We start from the raw sequence: 19,404 nt of genomic DNA, 5'->3' as shown, positions 1-19,404 counted from the left end.
GCTTATATCGCACGTATCTTTTCCACATACATATACCTGAATGTAGATGAGGATATAATCACCTGATGTAAGCCACTCGGTGAATGTGTGTAAGCCTATCGATCAGCGGCCCACCGCGATCATCAGAGTCATCATAATGAAGAGTAATCAGGCGATCAATACGCAGGATAGCTTGCCTTATATGGGATTAGTAAAAAAAGGGAAGGGGAGAGGGGGAGGTATGGATGGAGGGAGAGAAAGGGGGGCGGGGGGAGTATAGCGGCTGCTCCTCTCGTTTCAGTGTTGCTTTCGTACCGGGAGGCGGACAGAGCTCGCAAGCTACCGGGGTTCCCAGATAACGGGACTATCGTAACGGACACACACGCACACACAGACGGATGGTGGTGGGACAGAGCCAAAGAGCTGAATTCCGCTTAACGGGTACCGTGTTGTTTTCTTTTCGTTCAGTTTTCACATTTCGCGCACAAAGCAGTGTTGCTCCTTAATTTCTTTATCGATTGATTGCGTTTTAATTACCGGCTAGTGAGTGGAAGCGAAGGGGGAGCGTATCGAGCCGCTGCGTAGCCTTATACGTGCGTGTTATTTAAATATACTAAGCGATTCTGTTATATTTGATACAAAAATTAAAAATGCTGCTTGAAATGCATGCAATGTGCGCGAGATAAACCACACAGTAGGAGAGCTAGAAACCAAATAGTGAAACCAAATATTCCTGTTTAAACCGTTTTAAAGCCAGCAGCCGCGACTTGATTGTAATGAACCAAATAGTTTTTGTACTGAAGTGAACACGATTCGAGATTTGTTTAAAAAGCGAAACCAAAGTGGAACCGGATCGCGACGCGCGCAAGGCCATTGTGACGTTTACCGGCCGCACACCTGGTCTAGCGCGGGATACGCAAAAACCCAGGAAACGTTATGACAGTTAGGACGACAAGTGACTTTTGAATTTCAAAAAGTCACCGTTTCAACCAACGGTTCCGACATTTGAAAGCGGAGGTCTAACGGTCTGTTAGTCTAATTTGAATGTTAGTTTAACGGATTTTTCAGCCCAGCAGTTGTTAGAAAGACAAAACAAACGTTTAAAAAACTTAAATATCAATTTAGACCGTTTGATACATCCCGACTATCCGTCTGTGTGTCAAGTCCGAGATAGAGTATCCCTTAGGAAAAAAAAGTAATGACTGAGAGGCACAATACCAAATATGTAAAGATAGCTTGAGAAATTTACTTAGGTTACACGTTTTAAACCAAATACTAACTTTAACCAAAAAAAAAAAAAGAAACAACCTCAAACACCGTCTACTTGACAAAAGCAACCAAAGAAAAAGAAACTCAAGACAAGCGCCAAATACAAGAGACCATAGAAGAAAAGCCCAGACGACAACGGATCATGTTTGTTCCCTTGCCGGTGCCGTTGGTGTTTCAGAGAACCGCTCCTGATTTCAGCGCCTGGCGACTCAAGTCTCCGCTGCCTCTGCGCTCCGGTAACTCCGGTAAGATACCTTTACCTCCTTCTGGTTAATGTCGGTAACAGCTTTTTTTCCCCCTCACCACTGAAAAGAGAGAAAAAAGCTAAACGTGGAGCCGAAACACCTGTTCAGCTCTAGACAACTGTCTAAATTAAATCCATATTTTGGTATTTCTTACAAAATGCGTTCAGATCCTTTTAGTTCCGTTTGTGTATGTATATTTATGTTATTTAAAAATGTGCCACTTTGAGTGTGCATTAATGAAGGCTGTTTGAGTTGAAAAGACGTCTGCCCATAATTGCCCTTGTTTGAATGGTTCGTCTCGGCCTCTTTTGGCTTCTTTCATCCTTCTGTCCTCCCCGTATCTGCTTCTCCATCTGCCGTCTGACTCTCTTCTCACGACCGGTTCAGGGAATATTCATGGTAATTTATCGATTCCGCCGAGATCGATACACGCAGACAGCGGGGAAAAAAGACGGAGCGAGTGTGTGAATTTAACGACAAGTTTGAGAATGATGAGACTGAATGTCACTTTATTTGTTGATGTTTTTGTCGATTTTAAGTGCTTTTACTCTAGGCGTAAATAACGTAATTAGCTTTATTTAATTTTAAATTACACTCCTCAATACCTGACTGTCATTTAGCGAAGAAGATATTACTAAAGCTTTGAAATGACAGTGAACTTTCTTTTGGTCAGGACTTCATAATAGACTTTGCGTAGTTGTATTCGTGTTACAAATAAACAACATACGTGGAGCTGCTTGTATCTGAATTAACTTAGTATTGCACAATTATTATAGGGCATAGTAATTAATTGTGTTTGCATGAAAAGTGTAACAAGAAGTGTTACCAAGAATGCTTCTTGTCGGTTTGAAAGGAAAGAAAATCGTATTTTTACTTGTATAAGCAGTGTTGGTTCTGAAGTACTGCATTAGTGAGGGGGCGGGGGCGCGCAATGTGTGCGCGCAACGTCTGGCGTTCAACGAAGCGGAAATTTTCCAACCAGCAGATGGATTAAACGTATGCGCCACTTATACATAATGTGTCACCTTAAACACGTCATACACCAGCACAAGGACCAAAATGTAAATAAGGAAATTAAAAACTTCGCGTTGACACCAATGTTTTGTACTCTAGCTATATAAGAGCTAAATACTAAAAAGTGCATTTTTTTTGTTAATGAAAAAGACACTGAGGGACACACAACAGTACGCTCATAAGGTTATGCCTCTACAAGTAAAGTATAATTTTCGCATCACCTGTTTTCCAGAGTTTTGTGGATTTTTTTTTTTTTTTTTTTTTTCGTTGTTGCATCTGCAGAATGATTGGCGGAAAAGTTAAAAAAAAGAGACGACCAATTAAACAGACTTAACGGCCTCTTTTTTTCATTCACAACAAGTAAATATGGCGTATGCCTGAATAAGGTTTATACCTCAAGAAATGAGAGCAAGAGTCTTTAATTACTTACTGGCGCCTAAGTGAGCAAAGAGCCAGACGTTAAGCTTTCATCAGCTGCACCATATAATGGGCCCACATGGTGATGTGCTTTCTTGAAATGCAGGTAGTGTTAAAATTGGATTGGCCTGCTTGTTTGGCTGGGATTTGTCTTTTAGGTCAGAAGTGAACTGGAGGATATTGAGGGTGGAAAAGAGAGAGGACAGTGTCATTTCTGAAAATGACATTGATTCTTAAATTTGCATTTAAAAAACAATGTTAAAAATAAATAAATGCACGCTCATTTTGAGCTCATGTTTTTATTGATGGATGCATTATTGATTGTGTGTGTTTACTTGAGTTCAGTGTTTGCTGATACTTGTGTTTGTTTTGTCTGTTCTGTGTGGTTATTAGCATTTTTAAAGCCTAGTGATGAAATAACAATATCACTTGATGTGTCCCATTCTGCATTTTCTTATATCTAAACTGACTTTTTCATTAAATGAGAAAAAAAAAAAAAAAGAGCTGAATGTATTTGGCGTTTGGCTGCCGCTAGGTTTTAAGACTTTAACCTTTTCGGCTTTTAAAATTATGCCAAAGGTTAAACCTTTCGCTTCTTTGATAATATAAGACTCAAAATGGACACCAGGCGCCACAGCTGACATTAAATGCTGCAGAGGTCAGAGTGACAAACAGAGCAGCCAGTAAGGATCTTTATGTTGGGTGAGGGAAACTACATTTATGTTCAACCTTATTTACAGATTATAGACACTATCGAGGGCATTGGTTCAAAGTTTTTACTAGGTTTTTTTCTTGGCGATGACCATGAAGATATCTAACAGTTTTTACCCTGTGTGTTTACTGTAGAATCTTGGCGTCAGGCAGATTGGAACAGTCTGCACACTATATTTATAATGTAGCTTTGAGTGCTGCTGGGAAGCATTTATTTTCTAGCAAATTCTGCACTGTTATTGATGCATCAGCCTTCATTTGAGCAAATCGCAATAGTTAGTATTGCAAACGGCATCTTTAAATGGCTAATTAGATATTTTACACATTTTCATCACATTATGTAACACACTCTCAGAAAAAAACGCTGCACAAACCACCAAAATATTCAGCTTTGGTTAAATGTAGCTAATAAAACCAATGCCCTCGATATCTATTAGTAGTAGCTCTCACTATACATCTATATTCATATTGGCTGTATGAGATGTGCAGTTCGGCCCAAAAGTCTGAGATAACAAATACAAAATAAATAAATAAATAGGAAAAATAAATATTATCTACTATTCTGTTGAAAATATAAGAAATTCATGATGTTGGTCATGGTAACTGGTGGAGTCCATGCAAGCTCAAGTACATGACATATAAAATGCTAAAACAATTAATTTGGTGTTCAAATTATCCTGATATTATAATTTGTAATACAAATTAGAAACCATTTTCACTTGTTCTTTCAAACTTCTCTGTTGTATTATGTGTTTTTAGCTCTAGGGAGCGAATGCTTATAGAGATGTTTAACAGGTCCACCATTATTTTTAGGCCTTATTTCCCTGGTGCTGTGATTAGGAACCGCATTGTTGTATTTGTGCAGCCTCTAAACCCCTTTCAGGGTCGCTTTTATGGAATAATAGTTTTTTTGTGAGTCTTACACAATAAATATTTCCACAGCCTAATCACTGCGGCGAAACCACAAAATAGTTTTATGCTGCTGTTTAGAAGAATACAGAGTGTGCTTGAGGTTAAAGGTCAAATGCGATGAGGTCTGTCTGCGCAGGCGAGCTGTGTTTACACTGATACAAATTTACAGTTTGATGCGCCGCAAAGTGTTTTAACCTCAAACAGGTATTGATTAAGGAAGATCAGCCCTGCCGTCTGCAGCCAGAGAGCGCGAGTGTGTATGTATGTGTGTGTGTGTGTGTATATAGATCGGATTTGAGCGGGAACGTCGGCGAGTCCCAGTGCTAACGTGATTGCGAATGACAAAATGTCCACCCGGGTTTGTTAGGGACATAATGGGGAATCAATAGACACAACAGAGATGTCAATACAACATGCTTTATTGCATTAAACCACCTCTCTCTTCCCTATCCTGACACCTAGGCTTACCCTCCACACACACAAGCGTGCCAACACACACACATCTACTGGTTTGCGTCTTTTTTTTTTTTCTTTTTTGATGTTGCACTTACAGGAAACTGAAATCATTTGAAGTACTGCACTCATTGCACTAAGTATCTCTGAACACATACACACAGGCGCATTAAGCCAAACGCACTCACAGGCGCACGAGAGTTCCCTGCTGAGAGCCTACCTTTCCGATCGGAGCCATCTCTGTCCCTCCATCCATCTCTCTCTCTCTCTTGAGTATCCATGGAGACATTCATAGGCCATTAAGCAGATGGTAATAAAGGGATGTAGGTAAACACTCTCTCCCCTGCGCCGGCCCTCACCTCTACGATGGAGACCACCATCAAGACCACTGCCGACTAAATGGACCTCATTCGGACTCCAATACCCCATATCTGACAGGGCCAAGTGGTTTTTTTCCGTGCTCTGGTGTGTGTTTGCGTTACCTGGTGTGTAGGTGAGGACGTATGCGTAATGATCGCTGGAGGGACAGTGTGTTGGCCGATTTCTGATAGCTCTTAACACACTGAGCGCTATTATGGCCCAACCGTGTGAAATGGGATCCGGTGGTCATATTGTACAGACGGAGCAAGACATCGCAATCTCTCTCGTTCTCTCGATGGACCTTTATCAGACTCATAAACCAAATTACACGCTACGGCCATGTTAATACACTCTCGCTGGTCAACTGTGACCGGTGGCTTTATGTTTCCATGCCTCTCTTGTTGGAAAACCAGTTCACGCCAGTTTGAAAAAAAAAAAAAAAAAAAAAAAAAGTTAAAATTTAAGTTACACTTACTGTGTATCGTTCCAACCCGTATGACTTTATTTTTTTGTGAAACGCAAAAAGAGAAATTTTGAAGAGCATTCACGCTGCTTTTTCCATACGATAATAGTAGAAACCTCAATTCACTGTAAAAAAAAAAAAAAAAAAAAATAAAAAACACAATTTGTTGAGTCAACTTAAAATAATTTGTTACCCTGGTGCCTTAATTTATGTTCCGTCAACTCAGATGAGTTTAGTCAATTTGAAATGTTAAGATGTACTAAGTGACAATTTAGATATGAGTTGACTAAACTAACAATTTAGTTAAACTTAAAAGCTGTGTTTGTTACCCAGCTGCCTTAGATATTTGAGTTGATTCAACGCAAAATTTTAAGTTGTCACTTAGTACAACTGAACATTTCAAGTTGACTAAACATTTGTGAGTTGACTGAACTTAAAATTTCAAGGCGGCGGGGTAACAAATTATTTTAAGTTGACTCAACAAATTGCTTTTTACATCTATCCATCTATCTATCTATCTATCTATCTATATACCTATCTACCTATCTATCTAAAGGTTCCTTATTGGCATTGATGTTCCATGAAGAACCTTTAAGGTCCATGGAAACTTTAGAAACTTTAATGGTCAAAAAAGGTTAGAATATTTAAATGTTCTACACACTAAAATAAATGGTTCTTTTAAGAACTGTTTTTAGGAAACCCAAATGGTTCTTCTATGGCAACACTGTAAAAACATTTTGGAACCTTAATTTTTAAGGGAGTTAGGTGAACTACTTTAAAGCCTGAAACCCATTTTGTGTGTGAAATGTGACCCTGGACCACAGTCCTAATTTTTCAGTTTTTGTTAAATAAGCTTTCCATTGATGTATGGTTTGTTAGTATTGAACAGTATTTGGCAAGATACAACTATTTAAAAATCTGGAATCTGAGGGTGCAAAAAAAAAAATAAAAAAATACAAAGATAAAACGCATTGAGAAATGGCCTTTAAAATTGTCCAAATGAAGTTCTTAGCAATGCATATTACTAATCAAAAATTAAGTTTTGATATATTTATGGTAGCAAATTTACAAAATGTCTTCATGGAACATGATCTTTACTTAATATCCTAATGATTTTTGGAAGAAAAACTGAACATTTTGCCCCATACAATGTATTTTTGGCTAATGTTGCAAATATTCCCGTGCTACTTAAGACTGGTTTTGTGGTCCAGGGTCAGAAATATATTAAACTTTGTGTATGAAGGCATACTTGTCTGAACTCTTTTCATAATCCAATGCAAATACATTGGGGTCGACACAGAAAATGTGTCAACATATTCTAACAATTAAATATAATGGCATAAACCAGTAGAAATCTTTAAGGTTCTGCAATATTTCTATGTGCATTAAGTATGTCTAGTGCTTCCAATGCATTGCTCATGCATTTGCACCTGTGCTCTTGCATAAAGTATGTTTCTGGCTTAAGGTGGTCAGGCTGGTTTGTTTTTGGACTAGGGTGGTCCACCAGCCCAAATAAGCATGACCAATATGGTTTACCCAGTTGAATAACAATGAATAGCTTAGACCAGTTAGAAACCCCAAAAGCTTCATTTCTCAATCTGTCCATCATTCTTTCAGTCTTACACTAGTTGTTTGTACAGCATGTACACAAACATCAAATGCATTTGCCTTAAATCCAGATTGTAATTCTCTCCTTCTTTTTCTGGAAGCGGCGTGTGAATAGCCGTAGGGCTCGTCATTGAGGTCAGGGTCTTACCGGCTCTTAATTAAGCCCAGGAATTAGATTTCACCACACATGCACACACATTTACCCATTTAAAACCACATGCATTTACACCCATGCACGATATCTTATTGTGGCATCCAGCTTTCTCTCTCCACCTCACTGTCATTCTCACTTTTGGAGCCCTTATCAAAGGAAACCCTGTTCTTTTGAAGGAAAAGAGTCAGGGTTCACACATTTTATTATGGGGAGAAAGAGACCGTAGCCCTCTGGTCAGCTGTGCGCCATGTAGAACAGAAACTGTTGGCTGTTGAGTGGAAGAAAGAATAAATGCGTTAGATGAAGACCAAGAGTGTAAAGCGGAGCGTAAAACAATCAGCTACACATTCACATTGATTTTTAATTTCAACTTGCTTGAATTAATATTCGCTTTTAAACTTTTATCGACCGGTTCAGTCTCAGCGTGCAGGTTTCAGAGTGCGGACGCATGTCTTTCACAAGTATCTACGTTCGACCAGCCGCCCGTGATGTGGCCATTTAAGTAATAACTTGGACTTGTAACAAGCAGAGCTTGTTTGATTGAATTTGTCCCCCTCCCCTGCATTTCATATCAGCTCCTGAACCGAGAGTGTCCCATTTTTTGGGCGTGTTTTTCACCACCCAGTTTAATTTGATGGACAAGCTGTATGAAAATGAGCACGTGCGCATATCTGTGTGTGTGTTTGGACCTTAGGGACGTGCTGCCCTTCCCCATGGCTGTGTAGTGGTTACAGTTGGGTTCGAAGGGAGAAATTTAATATCCCTCCACAATGTATACACAATGAAGGGGGTATTGCAACAATGGTGCGGAATAAGCGGGAGGAAGAGAGAGAGGGAGGCAGGCGTGAGCGGCAGCTTTTAATAAATCTGAGTGCTTTTGCGCTTCAATCTTCTCAAAGTAACCGCATCTTTACCCTACACCCCCCTCCTCCGAACACACAATGCGAACATGTACTCTTTCACACTTTTGACAGTGCATGTGGCCAAATGAATTTACAGAAAGTCATTCAGCCCACATATTCATGAAAAAATTGGTGATGGACTCTTGAATGTCAAACTTCGTCAATAGCAAACATCTGTACGTTTTTTTGCTTAAAACGATTGAAAATCAACACATGCGAGCGTGTCCAAAGGAATGCTAAGAGCTATTCCCACACATACTCATTGTTAGGTCAAGGTACTTGTTTATGTTTTTACACAAGGACAAGTGCCCAAGTTCAACATTTCATTTTCTTGTTTTTTTGTTGTACATCCACTTATTCTTTATTTCATTCTTTCATAGTCTTTTCATTTCTATGATCCTGAAATGAAATCAATCTACCGTCTTACAACCATCTTTCTTTTCCCTTCTCCCTTTAACTCTTTATTTGTCATTCTGCTTCTGCTATTCCTTTCTCTGTTCGCTAAATACGATGCAGAACTGAGGTCTACCACATCTTCCAACCCTGAATCTACACTGAACCTATCCTTTTTTCAGAATTATTTGATGAGTAGAAAGTTCAAAAGAAGAACTTGTATTTGAAATAGAAATCTTTTGTAACATTATAATCGTCTTTATTTCACTTTTGATCAATTTTAAGTGTACTTGCTGAATAAGTAATCATTGCTTTAAAAATAAAACTTTTGAATGACAGCGCACAGACTTAACATTTCAAAATTGTGCAGATGGAATCTGCCTACTTCAAAAAGAATTACTAACTCTATTGCAGATGCTGTGTTCAATGATAAAGAAATCAAACCAACCATATATTCACTTTCTACCACTTTTTGTAGGCTTTTACTTTAGCAAATATTGATATATATGATTAATTTGATCCAAATGTGATTTGACTTCAAAAATCAAAGAAAGAAATCACTTGATAGCAATGTTTTCAATCTCCTAATGCACTTCTGTGTTTACTCATGATGACACTTCTGATTTGTGTATGTATGAATAGTATGTATTTGTTAAGAATAACTAGGTCAGGTGACCCCCCCCCCCCATCACTTCTGCTTCTCCCTACGTCTATCCATCTTCCCCTGTTCCATATGCAGGATGAATATGGTGAGTATACGTGGCGGTCAGCTGCATAATTTTATAAAGAAATCCCGCTCTGATTACCCAAGAGGGTAACCACGGGAACAGTGCAGTTGGTGCGGGGTGTGGTTTACCTGACAGGCCGCCCGGCTAATCCCGCAGATAAGATAAATAGCTAGCGTAGCTCCGACCGTAAGTGGACTTGACCTCCGCCGGCACGGCAGCGGTGCATGTTTTAAGATAATGAGGGAGTTGTGACATGCACTCGTGCACGCGTGCTGCGTCTATATTTAGGAGGAGATTTGTTATCGTTTTCTTTGAGTCGTAACGTACGGCCAACAAAGGAAATCTCCAGTCGCATTAGCGTATTCAAAAGAGCCCGCGCGCTTACGTGAACTTGTAGAGCGGCTCTTGAAAAGGAGACTCTTGTCAGGGCGGCTGTGTATTCAAATTTCTCTTTTTAGAGACCTTGAAAGGAATCCGAATGTCTCAACTGGTTCAAAAACGCCCTCAAAAGGATGCGCCGCGAGTGTGAAAGACGCTCTTTTCTGCGTGTGGCTAAAGAGACACCCCCGATTGGAGTGTGTTCACCAGTTGTCCATTCAGCCGCGCACTCTGACCCCTCTCGCTTCCCTTTGTCTGCCGTCAGGGGCAGTGGGGGTTGACAAGTTGACCCTTGACCCTCGCCTCAGCCCTACCCCTCCTCCGCCCCTCTCTCGTGCCCCCTTCCATTCACATGCAGCCACTCATCATCCCCCCTCTACTCTTTTTCATCTCGCCCCGTCTTTCTAAAAGCTCCGTTTTCTTATTGACTCTCCCGCCGTCTCAAGTTCAAGGCCTCGCGGGCCGCTTGCATTGAGGAACCTCTGCCTAGTGTCTTAATGCACCATGTGCTTGGATTGCAAACAACATTATGATGTGCATCAAAAGTGGCTCCAAAATTTATAATTCAATGGTTCCATGAAGAACCTTTTAAGGTTCTAAAAAAAAAAAAAAAAACATTTTTGGTTTCTCAAAAGAACCATTTTTTTTCTTAGTGTGAGGAACATTTTAAAAATCTACACCCACACTTTTAAACCAACTTTGGGTCAAATATGGACTAACACAACATTTGGGTTAAAAATGTAATGTAAAAATTTAACCCATCAGCTAGGTTCAGTCCATATTTGACCCAGCATTTGAAACAGCCCAGCATTTGTAGTGTAAAGAATCTTTTTCCTCTTTAAAGAACTTCTTTAAAGGGGAATGGAAAGGTTCCATAGATTGTAAACATTCTTTATGGAACCCTCAATGCCAATAAAGAACATTTTTTAAATTACTTTTTTAAATTCCAAAAAAGGTACTTTGTAGTGAAAAAAGGTTCTTTAGATTATTAAAAATTTCCTTCTGTTCTTTAAGGAACTGATCACTGAAAGGTTTTTTGAGGAACCCAGAATGTTGTTTGCAATAGATCTTTGAGATTGCCTCCAAATTTATATCCAAGTAAATCAGCTTTGGTTGGTTTGATGTGTTTATTTTATTCATAGTTGATGAGTTCATAATGATGAGCAAAGGCACCATTCTTGTAGTATATATGATGTTTTTTGTGCTTTTGGTGACGTATCCATTATAAATGTTTGTGGGAAGTTCTTGTAGATTTTCTTGACATACACAAGACAACAGCCAAACCGAAATGAACCAATGTTATGACATGCACCAAAATGTCTCCAAAATTTGAAGATATTGGACTTTGCAGTCCAGTGCCTCCAAATTTACCTCCAAAATCCACAAAGAAAATCAGTTGTTGTTGGTTTGAATAAAATGACTGGTTTGCTTTTAACCAGAGTTTATGAAAGTTCTCAATGATTAACACGTGCACAATTATTGAGGTGCATGCAGTTTTTTCTGCATTTTTGGTGGAATGTCCATTAGAAGTGTTTGAGTGATGTTCCAGTATTTTTTTTTTTTAATGCATTTTGGAATTGTTTGACCACAATTATGGTTGTTTTTTTATGAGTCCAGCAGCACTTGCAGGATTAATCAAAACGCACAATAACAGCAAACCTGAATGAACCAAAAATGCCTTCAAAATGTGAAGATATTAGACATTCTATAATGTCACTTGCAATAGATTTTTGAGAATGCCTCCAAATTTATATCCAAGTAAATCACCTGTGGTGGGTTTGAATATGATGACGTGTGTTTTTTTTTTTTTTTTTTAAAGTTCATAATGAAGAACAAAGGCAAAATTCTTGTGGTACGTGTGACTATTTGTGTGTTTTTGGTGACATATCCATTATAAATGTTTGTGTAAAGTTCCTGTAGATTTTCTTGACACACTCTGACCACATTTTGAATGTTATCATTATGAGCTCAGTAGCACTTGCAAGGTTAATCAAAACTCACAACAGGCAAACTGAAATAAACCAATATTATGATATGCACCAAAAATGTCTCCAAAATTTGGATATATTGGACTTTGCAGTCCATTGCCTCCAAATTTACCTCCAAAATCCAAAATAAACTGTTGCTGGCTTGAATATAATGACTTGTTTGATTATTTTAACCAGATTTGATAAATTCTCAATGATTAACAAATGCACAATTATTGAGGTGCATGCAATTTTTTTATGCATTTTTGATGGTGTGTCCAGTGTTTGAGTGACATTCCAATATATACATACATACATACACATATTTATTTATTTTTTTTTTTTTTATTTTTAAATCACAATTTTGGTTGGTTTTTATGAGTCCAGCAGCACTAGCAAGATTAATCAAAACACACAATAACAACAGCAAACCTGAATGAACCAAAAATGCCTCAAGTGTGGAGATATTAGACATTCTATAATCTCATTTGCAGTAGATTTTTGAGATTGCCTCCAAAGTTATATCCAAGTAAATCAACTGTAGTTGGTATGAATATGATGACGTGTGTTTATTTTAAGTTCATAATGATGAACAAAGGCACAATTCTTGTAGTACATGTAATGTTTTGTGTGTTTTTGGTGATGTATCCATTATAAATGTTTGTGTGAAGTTCCTCTAGATTTTCTTGACATATGCGTTGATGTGTTTCGAAAGAGTTTGACCGCATTTTGAATGTTCATTATGAGTCCAGTAGCACTTGCATGATTAGTCAAAACCCACAATGACAACAGCAAACCTAAATGAACCAATGACATGCACCAAAACTTTCTCCAAAATTGCCTCAAAATTTCCCCTTCAAAATCCAAGAAAATCAACTGTTGTTGGTTTAAATATAATGACTTGTTTGCTTATTTATCCAGGATTGATGAAAGTTGTCACTGAATAACAAATGCACAATTATTGAGGTGCATATAATTTGTTTTATGCATTTTTGGTGGCATATCCATTACAAGTGTTCGTGCAATGTTCCAGCAAAATGTTTCTGTACATTTTGGAAGTGTTTGACCACAATTTCGGTTGTTTATTATGAGTCCAGCAGCACTTGCAAGATTAAACAAAATGCACAATAACAACAACAAGCCTGAATGAACCATCAATTTGAAGATATTAGACATTGTATAATGTCATTTGCAATAGATTGCCCTCAAATTTATCTTCCAAGTAAATCACCTGTGGTTGCTTTGAATATAATGACCTGTGTTGCTTTCTTTAACCACAGCTAATGAAAGTTCTCAATAACAAATAAATGCACAACTCCTGCACTCTGAGAAATAAAGGTGTATTGGCATTGATGCTTCTATGAAGAACAACATCCATGGAACCTTTCAAATGCAGAAAAGGTCATTTATAGTGAAAAAAGGTTCTTTATTTATTTTTTTTTTTAATGTTCTTCGAAATGGTTCATTTAAGAACCAAAAGGGTTGTTCTGTGGCATCACTGTAAAACACCACTCTGAAGCCTTTATTTTGAAGAGAGTGTGGTGCATATACCGTTTTGTGCATTTTTGTCATTTTTCTATGCATATTGATGCATTTCAAAAGTGTTTGACCTCGATTTCAAATGTCCATTATGAGTCTGGCTCCTCTCACTTGATCAGTCAAAGCATGCAAGAATAACTGCAAACCTGAATGAACCAACATTATGTTGTGCACAAAAAGGGCCTCCAAAATATGGAGATCTTGCATAGTTGTTTGGAGTCTTTGAGACAGCCTTTCAAATTTATCTCTGGTTAGAATATAATAACCTGTGTTGCATAATCTAACCAGAGTTGATGAAAGTTCTCAGTGATTCTTGTGGTATGCATGATGTTTTATGCATTTTTGAATGCTTCCATTATGAGTGTTTGTGTGACGTTCCGTAGATTTTTTTTTTTTGACACGCGTATTGATGCGTTTCGAAAGTGTTTGACCTCAATTTCAAATCCTCGTTATGAGTCCGGCAGCTTTCGCAAGATTAATCAAAACACGCAGGAATAACAGCAAACCTGAATGAACCGCAAAACACTTGGCTGTTAGTAAATACCACAATACACAGCAAATGACCTTTCGCATGTCACAGAAGCACAGGCTGTGGAAACATGCGCAAGAAACACTCCGTTGTGTCATTATTAGCAGACATGCATTCACATGTTCTCCCTCTGTGTGGTTCAATACGGTGCGAGAGGTGGAGGTGAGCGACGCGTGAATCGTTGAATCACAAAAAGACACATGTAAAGCTTGAGACTGAATCAAAACACATTTTAACGTGAGTTCAAGGAATGTTTTTGTACACTGAACGATTTTGTGCGTAATGTCCTTTCTTTGGATGGTGTAATTGAATGATTATCAGAGTGGCCTTAGAGTTGAGGACTGAAAATAGAAAAGAGGGAAGGATTGAGATCGAGACAAAACGAACAAGACAGGATTTGTCATATTTCACACAGACGAGTTCTTAATGTGGTATCACAAGTCGCTGAGCTGTAAAAAAGACTAAATTCTCAAGGACATGATATATATTTTTTATTATTGCTATGTCAGTGTAGATCACACAAATGTGCAGTCTTCAGATTTTTGGTATACTCTGTTAAACTTCATTAAAATATTTACTGAACATTGTTAAAAATGTGCTTGACGATAGCGGACTCTGAATGCTCTGCTATGGATGATGATAATAGTTTATTGTGTAGCTGTAAAAGGAAATGAAACATTACTGTGTACGTACAATCTGTAGATGCAGTTTTTAAGACCCCTCTATTTAACACACACACACACACACACACACACACACACACACACAGATACGAACTCTCATACACACACACCAACTGCGCTTTCTGTCCTAAAAGCCCCTTTTTACTCCCTCAATTTTGTCCATTTCTCGTCCATCCTCTCGGCTTTTATATTAGAAGGCGGTGAGAAACCACATACAGAAAATAACACAAAAAGATGTGCTTGTCAGAATTATGAGCCGCATGTGTCTTACCTTGAAGATTTTTTCCTCACTCCTTTATTTATCTGTCGGAAATTACACAGATGACAATTAGGTGTAAATGCTGGTAAATTGGAGGATGTGGTCACTCACCGTACGGCTATGCCGCTGTAGAAATGGTATATTGCGCGTGTCATTTTTCACTGCTGGAATTATTAAAACATTTGTCACTCTGACGGAGTGCTGGGAAATTTGTTCTATCTATCTTCGTTGTGCTTTAATGTTATTTCAGCGACAAACACGTGGCGATGGCCATATGGTCATTAGCAGGGAGTCAATATTTAAGTAATGCTGAATGCAAGAGCATTTTCAGTCTAATTATTATTTAAACACTAATGAGTTGTCAAGTTGTCATATGGCATAGTATATGTGACTCAGGACCACGAAAACAGTCACAAGGGTAAATTTTTTAAAACTGAGATTTATACATCATTTGAAAGTTGAATAAATAAGCTTTCCATTGATGTATGGTTTGTTAGGATAGGACAACATTTGGTCGAGATGCAAAAAATCTGGAATCGGAGGGTGCAAAAAATCTAAATATTGAGAAAATCACCTTTAAAGTTGTCCACGTGAGGTTCTTAGCAATGCATATTAATAATCAGAAATTAAGTTTTGAGATATTAATGCTAGGACATTTACAAAAAATCTTCATTGAACATCATGTTTACTTAATATCCTAATCAGTTCGGCATAAAAGAAAAACTGATCATTTTCACCCATACAATGTATTTTTGGCTATTGCTACAAATATACCCGTGCTATTTAAGACTGGTTTTGTGGTCCAGGGTCACATATATCATGTAAAAATGCATTTAATACAGCCTGTTTACTAATATATTGTATTTAATTAAAGCTACCTGTAACTTTTATTATATTAATAGCAGAGACTAAAAGTTTGGGGGTCAGTAAAAATGTTTTTAGTCTCTTATGATCACCAAGGCCGCATTTAATTGATCAGAAGTGCAGTAAAAATGGTAACAATGTGAAATATTATTATTATTATTATTTAAAATAACTGTTTTCCAATTAAATATATTTTAACATTTAATTTATTTCTGTGATGCAAAGCTGATTTTTTTTTTTTTTTTTTTTTAGCATCATTACTCCAGTCTTCAGTGTCACATGACCTCATTTTAATCATCATTTTAAAAAATCATTTTAATACGCTTATTTGATGCTCAATAAACATTTGTTATTATTAAAATATTAAAAACAGTTGTGCTACTTAGTATTTTTGTGGAAACCATAATGTTGTTGTGCTTAATTTTTTTTTTTATTATTATTATTATTATTATTTTATTTTGGAAATCTGATTTGTATGAATGATGGATTCTTTGCCAAACAGAGTTCAAAAGCATGGTATTTATTTGAAATATAAATCTTTTGTCACATTATAAATGTCTTTACTGTCACTTTTTATCAATGTAATCCATTTTCCAAAAAAAAACTGACCCCAAACTTTTGAACTTTAGTGTCGTTTAACTGGACGTTTTGAAAAAAATATGAAATGAATTTTCTTTTCTTTTTTTTTTTTGGAAGCTCTTAATTAACATGCATTTGCTTCAGAAATAATAAACATATAGTCAGGCATTTCTGACTATTCATTTAATTAATTACAGTAACACAAGGTTGTATAAAGTCAGACATGGTATTGATGAAGAGCGTCCAGAGAGGTTGTTGCGTGTTTCCATCCGTATCGTTCGCGCAATGAGAAGGCTAGTTAACAGGAAAGGGGGGGAGGTGAACGTCCAGGGTTCGGAAATGAGAAATGACCCAACGCCACACCACCAACCCCTCCACCTCTCCCCTCTCTGACTGTCCCATCCCCCTCTCCTTTATCCTTCCCCCAGGAAAGAACACAGCAGAGGGATGGGTCAGGAGAAGAAGGGGTGGAAAAAAAGGTGGATGGGGGGTATAACAGAGAGAGAGAGGGAAAGAGAGAGAGAGAGAGAGAGACAGAAAGCATTAAAATTCATGGCCTTTTTTATTTTCCCCACTGAAAATCAATACCGTCTACTATGGATGAGGTGAACAGTGGACAACAGTGGTTGTGGGCAGGGGCGGATGGGAGGGGGGGTGTTGGGGGGGGGTATATAGATGGATGATGGTTGGGGGGGTGGATAGGATAGGTTGTTGTTCATTAAGTGTAAGCTGCAGTGGTAGGGACCCTCAGTAAGGGCTATTGTCCAACGACAGTGACATAAGGAAAGAGGACGATGGGCCAAAGAAGGACCATTGAACAGGCAGACACAAATGGAACAGGATTCCGAACTACTCTTACGGATTGATGGAACCATAGTAATATTGATATTGGGATACTGGGTATTACCATCATGAAAGGGCTAGGGAAAATCTGAGATTCAAAACCTAGAAAAGAGCAATGCAAAAAAAGATTTTATGAAAAAAAGGAAAAGAAGTCATCATTTACTCACCCTCATGTCATTTCAAATCTGTTTGCATTTCCTTTTTTTGTGAAGGACAAAAGAAAGCATTTTGAAAAATGTCTCAGTACTTTGTATGGACAAAAACAGTTCTTACATTCTTTAAAATAATTTTTTTTTATGTTCTACAGAAGAATGTAATTCATACAAGTTTGGAATGACATTAGAGTGAATAAATGGTGACAGAATTGTTGTTTTAATATTCTGCAGTTTCTAAGGTCAAATATGCACATTCGTGAGTGTACACTTTTGTGCAGACAAATTTGAATCAGTGTGAGCATCTGCAAACCACAACATGAATTTGAATCACTCTAAACTGAGTGATTATGAAGCACATTTGTGACCACCAGATGCTTAAAATCAAATTGGAATAACTGCAAGCTTTGCAAGTGATTTGAATCAATGTAACTTTGAATCAAATTTAAATGACTTTTTCTATTTAAAACACGTTAATGACCATGTGATGTTCAAACTCAAATCTGAGTCACTGCAAGCTTTGAATCAAATCGTAAACACTGCAAGCATCAAAATTAATCTGAATCACCTCAACTTGGAATCAAATTTGAATTAAAAATGAAATAATGTGAATGACTCCAACCCTCTAATTGACTTGGACTTTTACTGCAGACCTCAAAACAAATCTGAATCACTCTAAACCCCTTATTGTATATGAAGTACATTTGTGATCATCAGATGTTCAAAATCAAATTTGAATCACTGCAAGCTTTGAATCGAATTCTAATCAACGCTAGCATTAAACTGAATTTGAATCACTGTAACTTTGAATCAAATTTGAATGAGTGGAAGATCCAAACAAATTTGAATTATTTTAATCTTTTAATTAACTTTGCATGTATGCAAACCTAAAAGGATATGAATCACTCTAAACTCCTTATTTAATTTAAAACACTTCAGTGACCATGTGATGTTCAAACTTAAGTTTGAATCACTGCAAGCTTTGAATCGAATCCTAAACAGTGCAAGCATCAAAATTAATCTGAATCACTGCAACTTTGAATCAGATTTGAATGGCTGCAAGACTGGAAAAAAAGGTCTCAACCTTTTAATTCAATTTAAAGCATATTTGTGATGTTAAAATCAGATCTGAATCACTGCAAGCTTTGTATTGAATTTGAACACATTTGTGATGTTAAAATCAGATTGGAATCATTGCAAGCTTTGAAATTGATTCTAATCACTGCAAGTGTCAAACTGAATTTGAATCACTGCAACCTTGATTCAAATATGAATCATTGCATGAACCAAAAGGTATCTAAATCACTTCAAACTTCTAATCGATGCATTACTGCAAACCTCAAAATGAATTTGAATCGCTATAAACTCATTATTGAATATAAAGCATATTTGTGACCATCAGATGCTCAAAGTCAAATTTGAATCACTGCAAGCTTTGAATAGAATACTATCCAATACTAGCGTTAAACTGAATTTGAATCACCGAAATTTGAATCAAATTTAATTGACTGGAAGATGGAAAACAAATCTGTATCATTTTAATCTTCTAATTAACTTTGAGTCACTGTAAACCTTAAAAAGGGTATGCATCATCATAAACTCCATATTTAATTTAAAACACATTAGTGACCATGTGATGTTCAAAAATTAATTATGACTCACTGCGAGCTTTGAAGCGAATCCTAAACAATGCACGCATCAAAATGAATTTGAATAACTGCAACTTTGATTCAAATATGAATGGCTGCAAGATAAAAAAAAAAAAAAAAAAATTAGTAAAAATGCAAATGACTTTAAACTTCTAATTGACTTTCACTGCAAACCTCAAAACGAATTTGGATTACTCTAAATTCTTTGTTGAATTCAAAGCACATTTGTGACAGTATGAAGCTCAAAATCTGAATCACTGCAAGCTTTGGACTGAATTTGAATCATTGTATGCCAAATCACTGAAAGATCCAAAACAAATCTGAATCACTCCAACCTTTCTCATTGGCTTTGAA

General features: G+C 37.2%; 1 protein-coding gene across 1 annotated transcript in view; it reads left to right on the top strand.

The window, feature by feature from the left end:
- The first annotated feature begins 286 nt into the window (after positions 1-286).
- Positions 287-19,404, top strand: part of LOC127182364 (POU domain, class 2, transcription factor 2) — a 64,931-nt gene continuing 45,813 nt past the window's right edge. Inside the window, exon 1 of the mRNA XM_051137644.1 lies at positions 287-1,493. Within this exon, the coding sequence (XP_050993601.1) occupies positions 1,391-1,493 (103 nt within the window). The 5' untranslated portion in view covers positions 287-1,390. The remainder of the gene's footprint in view (positions 1,494-19,404) is intronic.

This window comes from Labeo rohita, chromosome 19 (genome assembly GCF_022985175.1).
Source record: "Labeo rohita strain BAU-BD-2019 chromosome 19, IGBB_LRoh.1.0, whole genome shotgun sequence".
In the NCBI taxonomy this organism is placed as follows: Eukaryota; Metazoa; Chordata; class Actinopteri; order Cypriniformes; family Cyprinidae; genus Labeo; species Labeo rohita.
The sequence above is the reverse complement of the archived record's forward strand: the minus strand, read 5'-3'. Positions and strand labels throughout refer to the sequence as shown.